The following is a 14,941-nucleotide window of genomic DNA, read 5'->3' on the forward strand; positions in this document are numbered from 1 at the left end:
ACTCATAAGTTTTGAAATTTATTTATCAAATAATTATGTGATATAATTTTTATCAAGGTTATGCTTCATAAAAGGAAAATATCTAAAGGAATTCCTATACAAACACAGGTAGGCATTTTTTTTCCAGTTTCAATTCAATTCAATTCAATTCATATTTATTTCATTTCCAACAGAAAGGTAAACAAAGATATTCCTTTTTTGTTCATACATAATTCATTTTTTCTGGTAACTATACAAATACACTTTGTACATAATAAAATTGTTACAAAAGATATTCTGAATTTTCCGATGCAGACTATTTTTCCACAGGAAAAACAAATCCTTTTAAGGCTTCAGAATGTAAATAACCAGTATGTAATGCCTTTTTTGTCATGGTTTATCACTATAATGACGTATAACCTTTGGTACCGTGAAATTGTATAGACGCGATTCTGGCTAATAATCCGAACAAAAGTGTTGTGACGTCAGTTTGCGCCGCCACACAGCCTACAGTACTCTCACTACACTGTACTGCATGCTTATTGTTATTATTTTGTCAACAGTGTTCATGCTGCGTGTACTGTACAGTCATTATACATACCGAGAAGAACTGGGATTTCTAAGCTTTACTAGTACTTGATCACCATTTACTGTCAGGTAAGTCAGACAATGTTTAACATTACATGGTTTTAGAATTGTTTATGTTAAATGAATGCAGACTGCTGGAAGTCATCACGAGAAAATACCGTGTTAACGCGTCGGCACTGCAAAAATAATTGTACTACTTGTATTTTCCACTGTAATGTATACAATACTATATACTGTTGACTATGTGACAGTGAGTCTATAGGTGTTTTTTTTTATGTGACACAAGAGCCTTCATCTCCATTGCTTTTTATTCACGAAACTATTGTCTTGTATTACCCATGCACATCATGTACATTGTAGTAATCTACTATGTGTAGTACTAGTAGTGCAGTGCATGTGCTTGTTGTATGATTCTGGACGTGTGGCTTGTAACGGAACATTGAGATCAATGCAGGCATATGCTCTTGTCTTTGTTATTGTTTGGTACTACAACCATTGACCCTAAGTCCTCAACCAACCATCACTCATCATACACTATTATATTGCCAGGTGTATATCAGGGTATATTGTACATAGCTTATATAAATATATATATAAAGATATAAATATATATTATAAACAGCAGTATAATCTTGAACATTTTTTGTTCACTATTTGATATGTGCCCGTTGTTGTTGAGATTAATGGCGTTTCCATAAAGAGAGGTAAACTTTTATTTAGGTGAAAACCTAAAGATGAGCTTTGATAACGTGTGAAAAGGGAAGTGAATTTCATTTTGACCGTTTTGCAAATGAAAATAATGTCTAACAGACGTGAAATTTGTTTTCACATTTTTTAAAACCAAATATATAATGTTGATACATACAATATACATGAGTATTCATACACTAATACGAGGTATATACCAGTCCACTTAGAATAAGACGGTCTCCATCAGTTACCTTCAGAAAGGCCTTAGAAACACTTTTTTTTTGCAGTTTGTAGTTGTAAGCCTGTTTTTTCTAATTATATGTACACTGTTGCTCATAAAGTTGGAATATTTTTGTTTTTCCCCAATTTATGGAATTATTTTAAAAATAATTTTAAAATAGTGGATCTAGATAATAGTATACATTCTCAGAATTTATTGAACAATAATTTGACAATGTGTGTTTTGCGTGACTGCTAAAGCATGTGTATGCTTCTGAATATCAACTAGGGGACCTATACGCACTTATAAGTCATAAATTACAATAAAGAGGATTAATGCCCCACAAAAGGGCACTAATATAGCACATTGACACGGTTTTGATCCTGGGACCTCACAGTTACGAGGCCATTGCTTTGTCACTGAACCATGACTGTATGCAGCGGGGGTCTAGGGTAGGGGACAGTTTCCATAAATATAAAAAAAATTAAAAAATTCAATAAATTTTCAATAATTTATTGCATTTTACCCGGTTCCCAACATAAAAAAAAATCTTCTGTATGCCCATGCTTTGAGCCATAATGCATGGCCGTCCAGAGGATTTTTTATTTTGGGGACCGGGGTAAAATGCAATAAATTATTGAAAATTTATCGCATTTTCTGTGATTTTTTTATTTTTGGAAACTGCCCCCTACCCTAGACCCCCGCTGCGTACAGTCATGGTTCAGTGGCAAAGCAACTGTGAGGCCCCAGGATCAAAACCGTGTCGATATGCTATATTAGTGCCCTTTTGTGGGGCATTAATCCTCATTACTGTCATTTATGACTTAAGTGCGTAGGTCCCCTAGTTGATAAGCATAGTAGCATACACATGCTTTAGCAGTCACGCAAAACGCACATTAGCAAATTATTATTCAATAAAATTTAAGAATGTATACTATTATGTTAATCTATTATTTTTAAATTATTTTTAAAATAATTCCATAAATTGGGATAAAACAAAAATATTCCAACTTGATGAGCGACAGTGTATTTATGTAATTTTTATTTTCATTCACTGTAAGCGCTTTGGGCCTTTTGGGAAAAGCGCGGTATAAGTAATAATAATAATATATAATATTATACCTGTACTTTATTGTTCACGCATTGGCTTGTATTAGACTGAAATGCCGAGTCGAAAGTTCGGTTTGTAAAACATTTTGGCCCGAATTCACAAAGGAGGTTTGTCGACAAACCTTGGTTTTCGTACGTCATATGACGCGTTTTACGCGTTTTTTACAAACCTGGTTTGTAAAGAACAAAAGGAGGTTTGGCGAAACAAAAGGAGGTTTGAGCTCAAACCTTGGTCTGAGCTCAAACCTTGCTTTGTGAATTCGGGCCAAATGGCTAATTGTTATTGGCCATACGTCTCCGTCGAGAGCATTTGATTTGATATCACACGCACACGAAATTGAAATAATATACTGCAGGCAGGGAGGTGGGAGGGAAGGTCAGGATTACAGTCGTCACTGTTGACTCCATTCGATTATAGACTATTTTGTTTTTATCGTGATATGTCATGAATAATTTCATCCATTTCCTATACTGAATTCAGGGCGGCCTGAATAATCAATACTCAACGATGGTAACTCAACAGTATTTTGTACAATAATGTTTTGGTTATTTACATTTGAATGATAATATTCATGTATATAATAGTTTGCAATAGTGAGCAATCCAAACTTAAATAAAATTCTAAGTATAAACAAAGAACTAAATCATAAACAAAACTTAATGATTAGACAAAGATAAGACTTCTACATTTGTGGGATCCAGTGTAATGTAGCTTCAGATCTTGTAATATTATGTTAAATTGTATAACTGTTATGAGTAATGATTTCCAACTGTATAATTATGCTTCTGTTCTGTTTCTGTAGTGACTGAAGCTATGTATGCTTTGTTATGCATTTGTAAGTTTGATGACGAGATGTTTAACATGGAAAGGTGCGATTTGTTATCATGTTTTATTTATGTTGAAGTAATGTTACTTTATTTAATAATAATATATAATATCAAAACAAGTAAAAAGGCTGTTTTTTTTTGCTCAGGGGGGGGGGGGGGGTGTTGAGAAAAAAAGGAGTGTTCACTCACACCCCCCCCCCCTGCCCTTATTGGAAAATCCTGGATCCACCACTGATATTACCTATCGCGATCGAAATAAACGTTTGCATTTGTAAGTTTGATGACGAGATGTTTAACATGGAAAGGTGCGATTTGTTTATATGTTTCATTTATGTCGAAGTAATGTTACTTTATTTAATAATAATATAAAATATCAAAACAAGTAAAAAGGTTGTTTTTGTTTTTTGGCCCAAGGGGGGGGGGGGGTAGGGGTGTTGAGAAAAAAAGGAGTATTCACTCACCCCCCCCCCCCCTCACTGAACGAAATATCGGTCGGCGCGATTTTTCACATTTCACCCCCCCCCCCCCCCCTGCCCCTATTGGAAAATCCTGGATCCACCACTGATATTACTTACAATTATATCTTACCGTTATGTAGATTTTAGTTCGCCAGGATGTGGTAATAGGGGGGGGGGGAGAATGAAATACCACAATGACATTACTTCTTTTTGAACCTGGCTTGATATATATAGGTCTGATGATAAAACTTTAACTACCACTAATCGAATCCTCCGAGTATACCAATATCTTTGTATAGGACTACAGTGGCGGACCAAGGGTCCCTGACAATACTAAGCGAGGAAACTATAGTAACTGTAAGCTTTTTTCAGTAATGACGCATTTACACGTAACCCCCCCCCCCCCGCTGTTTTTTTTTTGCGGCGTTTGATCTCGTCATATCTAAAGCAAGTCTTAACTCTTACATGTAAGTGTGGCCCCGGCAGGAAATTCAGACCCCCCCCCCCCCTCCCCTCGAAACAAAACAAAAATAATTAAATAGGGATAAAAAGAAAACTGAGAGAAGATCTTTCAGTTTAAGGAATCTTGTTTTCCCATTGTTTATCTAATTTTATCGTGCACATGCGTGCTTGCTTCTCAGAGAAATAGAGGATACCCCCCCCTTTCCCGGCAAGAGAATCTTGGATCTGCCTCGGCTATATGCTGTGTACTTGCATGTTTTATATACTTACATAATTATTAAGGCATATTGCCTGAATTGTCTGAATTCAGTTTCTCCCCATCCCGCGCAAAGTTTTTTGCGTTTCATTAAATTATTAGAGAAAGTAGACGATTCGTTGAACTGCGCTCAACTCTTAATCCTTGTCTGAATTCAGTTTCTCCCCCTTCCGCACGAAGCGCGGAAGCTTTGACGTTTCATTAAATTATGAGAAAAATCAGACGATTCGGTGTACTGTTTTCGACTCGTAATCCTTATCTGAATTCAGTTCTCCCCCTCCCGCGCTTCCGGAAGTTTTGACGTTTCATTAAATTATTAGAGAAAGTAGACAATTCGTTGAACCGTCCTCGACTCTTAATTCTTGTCTGAATGAAGTTTCCCCCACCCGCGCGAAGCTTTGACATTTCCTTCAAATATAAGAGAAAGAAGACGATTCGTTGTACCATTTTCGACTCTTAATAAGCCCTAATAATTGTCTGAATTCAGTTTCCCCCTCCCGCGCTTCCGGAAGTTTTGACGCTTTATTAAATTATTAGAGAAAGTAGACAATTCGTTGAACCGTCCTCGACTCTTAATTCTTGTCTGAATGAAGTTTCCCCCACCCGCGCGAAGTTTTGACGTTTCATTAAATTATTAGGGAAAGTAGACAATTCGTTGATCCGTGCTCGACTCTTAATTCTTGTGTGAATTAAGTTTCCCCCCATCCCGCGCAAATTTTTGGCGTTTCATTAAATTATTAGAAAAAGTAGACGATTCGTTGAACTGCGCTCGACTCTTAATCCTTGTCTGAATTAAGTTTCTCCCCATCCCGCGCAATTTTTTGGTGTTCATTAAATTATTAGAGAAAGAAGACGATTCGTTGTACCGTTTTCGACTCTTAATAAGCCCTAATTGTCTGAATTCAGTTTCCCCCTTTAGCTCGAAGCGCGGAAGTTTTGACGTTTCATTAAATTATTAGAGAAAGAAGACGATTCGTTGTACCGTTTTCGACTCTTAATAAGCCCTAATTGTCTGAATTCAGTTTCCCCCTTTAGCTCGAAGCGCGGAAGCTTTGACATTTCATTAAATTATTAGAGAAAGAAGACGATTTGTTGAACTGCGCTCGACTCTTAATCCTTGTCTGAATTCAGTTTCTCCCCCTTCCGCGCAAAGCGCGTAAGCTTTGACGTTTCATTAAATTATGAGAAAAATCAGACGATTCAGTGTACTGTTCTCGACTCTTAATCCTTATCTGAATTCAGTTCTCCCCCTCCCGCGCTTCCGAAAGTTTTGACGTTTCATTAAATTATTAGAGAAAGTAGACAATTCGTTGAACCGTCCTCGACTCTTAATTCTTGTCTGAATGAAGTTTCCCCCTCCCGCGCGAAGCGCGGAAGCTTTGACATTTCCTCAAATTATTAGAGAAAGCAGACGATTCGTTGTACCGTTCGCGACTCTTAACCCTAATTTGTCTGAATTCAGTTTCCCTCTTTCAGCGCGTAGAGTGGAAGCTTTGACGTTTCCTTAAATTACGAGAGAAAGCAAACGATTTGTTGTACTGTTCTCGACTCTTAATCCTTATCTTTATTAAGATTTTCCCCCTCCCGCGCGAATCGCGGAAGCTTGTTTATAGATAGATAAAGAAGTTGATTCGTTGTACCGTTCTCGACTCGTCTAAATGAAGTTTTCCCCTCCCGCGCGAAGCGTGGAATTGTTGGCGTTTCATCAAAATATAGAGAAAGGAAGACGAATCGTCGTACCGTTGTTGACTCTTATTCCTTGTTTGAATTTAGTTTCCCCAAAAATGTTAAACCTCTGATTTCTTTAGCTGATATTATAGGAAAGTGAAACTTCGAGAAAATACAAGTATTGTAGTTGTAGTCACTCTCGAAGTCGTGACAGTGGATACAAAGTCACAGTTCGTAGGGGAAAAACTTTTCGGCCAATCGACAATACATCACACCAACTTCAAACTTCTGCATTGATATAGTACACGAGGATCGAGCAAGAATACCGACACAGCTTACCCGACACAGCGAGACGACTCCACCCAACAACCCCCCAACAACCCCCTCTCTCTTTTACTCCCACTCCTCCTCTCTCAGGCTCTTACCTACCCCCTCTCTCCTCTCTTTAACCCCCTTTTTTTTTGTTTCCCTTTTCTCTTTTTCTTCTTTTTTTCATTTTCTTTCTTTTCTTTCTTTCCTCTCCTCCCTCTTTTATGTTTTTTCTCTTTCTTTCTTCTCTTTTCTTCCCTTTCTTTTCCTTTTTTCCTTTCTTTTTCTCTCTTTCTTTTCTTTTCCTTTTCTTTTTTCTTTTCTTTCCCTTTCCCTCTCTTTTTTTTCCCTCCCCCTTTTCTCTTTTTTCCCGACGGCAGCGCAATTTTACCAACAATATCCTGACAGGTGGGGGGGGGGGGGGGGGGTGTCGCACCCCCCCCCCACCCCCTTTGGAGACGCCCCTGATAGGGAGTAGTTGGTTATTAATGAAGCCTATTGTTGTTATACAGTCAGTAATTGGCTGTTTACTCACGGGGAGAAGAAGTCCGACCATATCACACCAATCTTGAAAGAATTACACTGGCTGCCGGTTGAGTACATGATAAAGTTTAACTGCTGACATTTAAGGCTGTTCATGATCAGCTCCCAGGATATGTGGCTTCCCTGGTAGAAGAACAGCATTCTCGTCTGGGTTTACGCTCGTCTGGACGACTAGTTCTTCTCCAAGTTCCACTTACACGACTCTTGGTGTATGGTGATCGTGCCTTCTCTTCACTTGCTCCATGTCTCTGGAACTCACTCCCTCCTATTCTTCGCGACACCGACAATTGAGAAAGCTTTAAAGTCAGGCCTCTTTTCCGAGCAAAAATGTGTATTACATGGCTATTGGAGGAGCGGGCGCCTTTGAATGTTTGAAACAGATACATGACGCCAAACAACTCTGTGGATCATCATCGTCGTCATTAAGATACTGAAGTGACTCCGGCTCCAAACCGATCTTCACTCTTAGCTTCTGTTCACAAAACAACAAGAGGATACCATCAGAGCGAAATGATTGTCAAAGTTATTTCGTTATTTTCTTCTTTTTTTTTTCAACAGATGGCTGCAGTTCAATATCCACCCAACGCGGCACCACAGGTAGTCATGCATCAGGCTGGCGCCCATCCAGTCCAGGTTGCGGCCCACCAACCCGTTAACATCGTCTTGCAAAAGTCAAATAAATCAGATGGATACAACGCCAGGAGTGGAAAAATCACTGGTTGGATGCAGCTCAGCTGTGCCATAGCCTCTGTCGTGATTGGTATTATAGAGCTGATCGTCGGCTCACAAGTCAGCATAGTTGGTACAGGCATATGGAGCGGACTGCTTGTGAGTACTATAGCCGCTGTACACAAAACTACTTCAATGTTTATAAGCCCCCCCCCCCCCCCCCCCCCATGGCCGAAATTGGTGATCGTGTAAACTTTTGCTAATATAAGAACTGACTTTTCTTTTCAAGTGAAGAAAATAAATCAATCGAATTATAGGGATGTATTAATAGATAATGCCTTCCAATATAACCTAATAGCACATTTGAAAAATCAGTACTAGTACTCGAGTCATAACATATAACACTAATTTGAAGGGAATCATCAGAAAATTGGACTATCAAATTGGTTGCTGTAAAATGAATTTAAATGTACGAACTGCAGTATTACGTGACCGTATGATCATATCGGTCATGCTAATAACTATAAACGCTTGATGAAAAGGGTGCATAAAACATAAATTTGAATGACTAAAATGCGAATTTGAATGCATGGATCATGAATTTAGCAAAATTGCGAAGTTGGCCGGGAAAACCTATATAATTAAATTTGCACAGATATCTATAATATGTTAAGATTGTCCTAGGGGTGATTTTCAGGGAAAGGGGGGGGGGATTTTCCTGGGGTAAATGTCCTCGGGATGGTTGTCTTTTGGGAGGGTATTGTCCTTGGGGGTTGTTTTCCAGGGGATGATTGTCCAGGGGGAATTGTCCTGAAACGGTTATAGTGGTATTAGAAATGTTGATTTTTTTTTGTGTGTGGTCCTTATTACAAAATAAACACAGAGGGGTATCCCTTCTTTTTAATTCGGAATAGAAATGCATTGAAGGCAATAGTCTTGTTGAAAAGTTTGGAATAGAATGATTTGAGCCGACTCCATTGGCATTGTCAAGGAAACAAGCTAGCACACTTATTTAAGGTATATCATTGTTGTGATGTTATTATAAATTTATTATATTTTCTCTGTGCATTCCTTCTCTCTCTCTCTCTCTCTCGATCTTCCCAACCATTCCCTTTTTCTTAAATCTCCTCTCCTCTCTTCCAGTTTTTTCTCCCAACCGCGATCCTGGGAATAGTTTCTAAGAAGAAGAATACATGTGTGGTAAGTATTGCACCCCCCCCCCCATTAGTGATCCACATTAGTGAATTACTAGTCCCATTGGTAACTACCTATATAGGACCTAATTTTAAAATGAAATAAACAGCTGTCATTGCATGGCTATTCAGTTATTTTCCTCTTTTTTCCCTTTGTTATATAATGTAGTTATATTTCGAAATACGCGAGTACAACCTTATTCTACGCGCCCCCCCCCCCCCCCCCCCCCCCCGCATATTTCATGTATGATATAAAAAGTTAATGCACCATCTCTGATCTTTAAAAGAAACCTCATCCCCCCAAATAACTTTACTTATTCTGAGAGATTTATTATATTCTTGCTGAAGGGCGGGAATACATTTTTCAGAATACCTACACTTATTCTTTTGGATGAGATTTAGAGATTTTGCTTTTGTAATATTTTAATCCTTCGTTTATTATTAATATCTTTAGGAGATTTTTTTAAATTTGATTCCTGTTATTAACAATTAAGATTATTATATACATACTTTCAATGCCGGGTAAATCTAAAATAATAAGATATCTTTTATGGTTTTTATTTGATAATATTGCTTTGTGTTTAACTTCATTGTATTTGATATATTTCATTTCACAATTGTTTATTCATGTATCTTTCATTTGTTACTAGATCGTGGCTTACATGGTGATGTCTATCATATCTGCCATTGTCGGTTTTGTTGTATTTGCTATGGGCATCACATCTGCAGCAGTGAGTGCCAGTAATACCTGTAGCTTCATCGGGCTTTGGGGTTGTGGATATGCAGTCTCGGTAAGTTTTTTTATTTGCAGTGCAAAATAAAAATCTTTCATACCAAGGTTCCGCTTGGGATAATATCCCGAAGTTATCCCGTATAACCTTTTGGTATGACAGGTGACCGGGGTAAAAAACCAGCAGTAAAACCTAGGTAAATCCGTGGTAAAACCATATCCAAGACTATTAGGGACAACTACATTTCCACCTAGTATTTTACAAAGTAACAGCATTATAGTACGAGATCATGAATATTCGAACTATGCTGAAAATAATTTTACACACCATGACAGCCTGAGAAGGCCTCTTATTCCCTGGTTGTAAAAAAAGGAAAGAAAAAATCTGTTTCAGAAATTTCTTGACTTCTATATATAAGAAGAAAAGATTAATGTAAATGTAGTTTTCAAATCATTTTAAAGTTTGGTATAACCCATGTAGGCCTTCATGTGTAAAACAGAAATATAATGTATAAATATTAAAAATCTCACATTAATTCCCTGTATCATTAACAAATCATAGAAGGGGCACATCACACAGCCCTCCTTAGGTTCAAACTCCTATAGAGGACTGGCGAGGTTGCGAAGTTGTGTTCGTATCTTCTTATTTTGTCCCTCAGAACGCCCGGATTACGTTCGATTCTTTCCTAGCGATAATAGGACTTCTCGAGCTTGTTGTTGCGATCGTTGCAGCTTGTTACTGCTGTGCTGGGGTTTGTTGCGGACGAAAGGACACACCAACAAACACAATGGTGAGATATTAGATGAGGAAGAAAGTGTATAGACTATAGAGTAACGCTGCAATTGGCGTAATTTTTAAAGTGAACAAGATTATCTAAAAGAAAGGTTTAATTTAACATTCGGGTCGTTATTTTAAACGAAAAACATGTAATTGTTTTGTTCTATTTATTTTCATAATATTTTTTATTAGAATGGACAGCAAAGTATATTTATTTTCCTTTCTATAGTAAAGTAAATACCTCATTGTTAAACAGATCAAAATTGTAACCCTGCCGATAATATAAGCAGATCTTCCTTTGTATATATCAATGAGGACTCTATACTTAACACATTGTTAAATTGATGATTAATCCCTTTCCTATTGTTAGGTCTACCACTATCAGAACAATGCCATGCCCATGATGGTGATGGTCCCTGCACCTGGTCAGCAAGCTGGTAAGTTTATTTAACATTCTTTTTGAGAAAAAAATATATCTGGGCTGTTACTAGAGCAAAATATCATTCAGCAAAAATAAAACAAATTTGCGGATCGGATACAAATCATTAAGTATGATTATATTATTTAGGATAATATATAGTTACTTGAATTATGATTACTTTTAATGCATGTATTACAGACATTGTGCTTTACTATTGAAGCACTGACCGGTCATACAATTATCATTTTAATGAAAAAATATATACAAAGAAGAGTGAGATTTTTGTTGTTGCAATCATAAGTCATAGATAAATAAAATCTTCAACATAATACTTTTATTCTGCAGCTTGCCCTTTCTTTGTGTGATTTTGTGTTATGGTTCAAGTTTCATCATAAAATTGTGTGTCAACTTTAAGATGCTGAAGGCGTGAAAGATTGTTTTCGATAAGAAAGTAGAGAGAGTGAAAGCTACAGTTTTTTAACTCGCTGGGCCAAATCTATAGAGATGTATTTCCGAGCTTTAAACGGATTATAGCAGTCATCAAAGGGGAAGTGATAAAAAGGGCTGCTATAGACATGTGGCCACTATGAACAAGTCGTCAGTTGTACACATCCGTGGTAACACATGTACCGTTGTTAATTTGGAGATAATCTATTTATGTTTATATAATATATATACATGCTAAATAATTTCTTAATTTGGTAGCTATAAGCAGGGAGTCGCTACGACAAGTTTGACTTTATTTGAATACTGATAACATGTTTATTCTCTTTGTGTTTTTGCCAGGACAACCATTGTTATATCACCAGTCCCCTCCAGTCAATCAACCCCTGGGAACTTATCCCGATCCAGTGGCCTACCCCCAGATTGGACCACAACCAGGACCAGGACCTCAACCAAATTACAACGTGGGAGCACAGGACCCTCCCCTCTACAGTGAAGTAGGGCCTGACACTCAGAAAGCACTGCCTGCCAAGATGTAAATGGAACATGCGGTTTTAGCAAAATGTGAGGGCCTGGATCGAGGTCACGACACTTTACGAGAAATAAACGAAATTCACTGATAAAAAATGATAAAGGCTGATAAACACTGATAAACACTGATAAACACTGCAAGGAAATATATAAGCGGATCAGAATGATAGAAGGAAGGCACAATAATTTGAATTCCGTGAAAATATAAGATCCCTTAAAAGTAGATGATAATTTACTTATTTGTTGTTCAAAGAGAGGCGCAGCAAATTCATTGTTTAGTCTTTTTCACTACCGCCGCCTACGTTTGTTAACTCTCTTTCAATAGCACATTTTAGCATCTTTGTAGTCTGGGCCTCATTAGTAAACACTTATTGTAGATATTTGTCATTTTTTTACATGTATAATTCTTGCCAAATACTAAAATAGGATAAACTTGCTATCAATTGTACCATCATATGCCCTAAAAATGATGTCGGTAGACTGTATTTCACACAAAGGGATTTGGCTTTCAGAAGACAGTATTTAGTCAATAACTTGAAATGGCTGTAATAAAAAAATCTCGATAAAAGACAGCCTTTCTATAGTTTACCATTGACATATAAACCAGAGTCAAAAATACCCCTTTCAATATAGGAAAAGTGTACTTTTTTATTGCGAAAAGGTGCCCCTTTCATTTTTAAAATGTGCCCGTTTCACTTTGTCACGTGCGCAAATTTGTAGACGTCTTGGCTGAAGATACAGTGTACAGCTTTAGTTAACCCGCAGTCAACTTCTAGCATAAGTTGGTTCCCTAATTCAAATAATGAAATACCTAACCCCAACCGTAAAGATTACCAACAAATCTTCGATCGTAATCCAAGTCTCTTGGCCTATAGCCTGGAGCAAAATTCGCTGCAGAAAATATCCAAATCACTTTAAAAGTCATAATTTGAATGTGTGTACATGCATTAAGAATTAATATATTTTCTCATTTTTATAGATAAACGTGATATATTCTGTATTTGTGATGACTTAGTGTGTTTACGATTAAACATTTGGGTTGCTTAAATGAGGTCAAAGGGTAATTCTAGACAAGGTGAAGTTAATTTTAGGATCGTTCCTTTATCAATAGCATAGACAATATCTTTTCAAATTGTAAATTGCAGTTGTGCGTCGGTCAATGGAGGTGCGCACCATATTTGTCTTTATTTAGTTGATTGCCACTGTTTTTCTTACCTTATCTATGTTACTTTTGTATTTTTGCTTTTTCTTCTAATTTAATTCTACGGGTTAAAGTCTTCTCTTAATCAGAACACTGTGCGCTTAGAAACATCAGTATTAAGCGCCTAATAAATGTTATGTATTATTATTATTATTATTATAGACAACATGTTGTAATCAAAATGCACTAACATTGGGTTTTTTGAAAGTCTTAATGCTTAAAATTATTTTCTTCTCTCTTTTTTTCTTCTTTTCCTTCATTTTCTATTCACATTGATAATATATTATGAAGTGCGCTAGCTAGATGAATTCTATGGGAAATGAGTTTCAAAGGAATTGGTTCCTGAATAAAAGAAAAATCCTGCTTAGTGTTTACATTAATGTGATGCCAAAGTTATATAAGAGAAGTATACATGTATTTAAATACAATATGTCTTTCTGTATTATATATTTGTACTATGCCCTTGAAGTATAGTGTAGGAGAATAAATAAACTTTTAAGAGGTAAAGAGTGATGAGAAAAACGAAATGATTTGATTCTTTATTGGCTTGTCCTACATTCAGACCTGCTACAGAATTAATCTTACCTTTATTTTAGAGCATCCGCTCAAATGTTCCAACAGCTCAACCAAATGTCTGGTCACAGTATGTGATGAAAGAATTTCCTTTCATCTGAATATATTTAAAAAATGGTCTATCATTAGGAAGTCATTGTCATGGCTGAATTTCACAGGTGAAGCCGTGTCCTACAAAATACAGGTCAGTGGGTATCTCACAAGTTGTATCACACATGTATTTTAAATTGGCGACTCTCATGTGAAAATGCATGGCTAGCAAGGAAACTGCAAACTTGGGAGATACACGTAAAACAATTTTAAGATACATTGTACATATATTTCAAATTCACTGGCAATTTTTGAATAAGAATATCAATTATTATTTGATGGATTTCTTTCTCCTTTAATTAACCGTTTTATTTACTTACTAGTGGAAATCATCTGTGTCTGCTGGCCAAGAAAGCATTCTTTTCACCTGATTCACTAACCGGTCTACATGTTTTCTGATCAATCAGCAAATAGAGGTCATATGGACATCTTAATCCCCAAATTACTTGGGACAGGAAAAGGTTTTCGGCGGCATTCTCGATACCACTTTATTCTTCACGATGTTCCCGACTTAAATCTTTATGTTTTTGGTAACGTACTAAAGCACGAAAAGAGGGAAATTAGTTTAAGTGTAGGCCTATATTTCTGCATTTGAATGATAAAATCATCTACGGGAGATTAGTTTGTACTTAGACCCATATGCAGGGCCCACAGCTTATTTCAGAATTTGCGCCATTTCAGATCCAAGTCTCCACATCTACGTCAATGAATGGTATACTCCTCCTAAATGTACATCAATAATGATATACACTTACAAATTTGATGATAGATTAAGAGAAACGATAAAAAGAATCTATTGATGATTAATTCCTATCTATTCAGATTATCAAACTATTGCCAGCATAGCTTCATCACAGCAAAGTACACCTTAGATATTGGTTTATGGGCTGTATAAACCATTGATGCTACATCTAGTGTTCATATCATGCAGATTATGTCTTTCTGCACTAACAGCTGTAGGAGCATACACATACATTTCTTTCCCCCAACCCCTCTCTCTATTAAAAAATCTCTCTCTCTCTCGCTCACTCCTCTCTACCCCCCCCCCCCTTCCTCTCTCATTCACCCTCTCTGTCTGTGTCTCTTTTACTCCCCTCCCCTGTCTCTCTCTCTCTCTCTCTTTCATTCCTCCTACTCCCCCCCCCCCCCCCCCCCTCTCTCTCTCTCTCTCCTTTCCCTCATCATTTCCTGGTACTTTGT

The 14,941-nt window shown here is 37.0% G+C and overlaps 1 protein-coding gene across 1 annotated transcript; it reads left to right on the top strand.

Moving 5' to 3' along the window:
* The first annotated feature begins 458 nt into the window (after positions 1-458).
* LOC115919770 lies at positions 459-12,677 on the top strand. Its single transcript, XM_030973935.1, has 7 exons — positions 459-636; positions 7,670-7,939; positions 8,924-8,980; positions 9,624-9,764; positions 10,363-10,494; positions 10,852-10,918; positions 11,689-12,677. Exons 2-7 carry the CDS (start codon positions 7,670-7,672, stop codon positions 11,883-11,885), a joined length of 864 nt encoding a protein of 287 aa, XP_030829795.1. The 5' UTR covers positions 459-636; the 3' UTR covers positions 11,886-12,677.
* The last annotated feature ends 2,264 nt before the right edge of the window (positions 12,678-14,941 follow it).

The sequence above is a fragment of the Strongylocentrotus purpuratus genome, unplaced genomic scaffold, assembly GCF_000002235.5.
Source record: "Strongylocentrotus purpuratus isolate Spur 01 unplaced genomic scaffold, Spur_5.0 spur5_scaffold_7, whole genome shotgun sequence".
NCBI lineage: Eukaryota > Metazoa > Echinodermata > Echinoidea > Camarodonta > Strongylocentrotidae > Strongylocentrotus > Strongylocentrotus purpuratus.

Bases quoted from the DNA above. Each gene is read 5' to 3' on its own strand.
- LOC115919770 (XM_030973935.1), top strand. From the start codon at position 7,670: ATGGCTGCAGTTCAATATCCACCCAACGCGGCACCACAGGTAGTCATG. The intron at 7,940-8,923 runs GTGAGTACTATA...CCTCTCTTCCAG, and splicing joins GCATATGGAGCGGACTGCTT to TTTTTTCTCCCAACCGCGAT. The intron at 10,919-11,688 runs GTAAGTTTATTT...TGTTTTTGCCAG, and splicing joins TGCACCTGGTCAGCAAGCTG to GACAACCATTGTTATATCAC.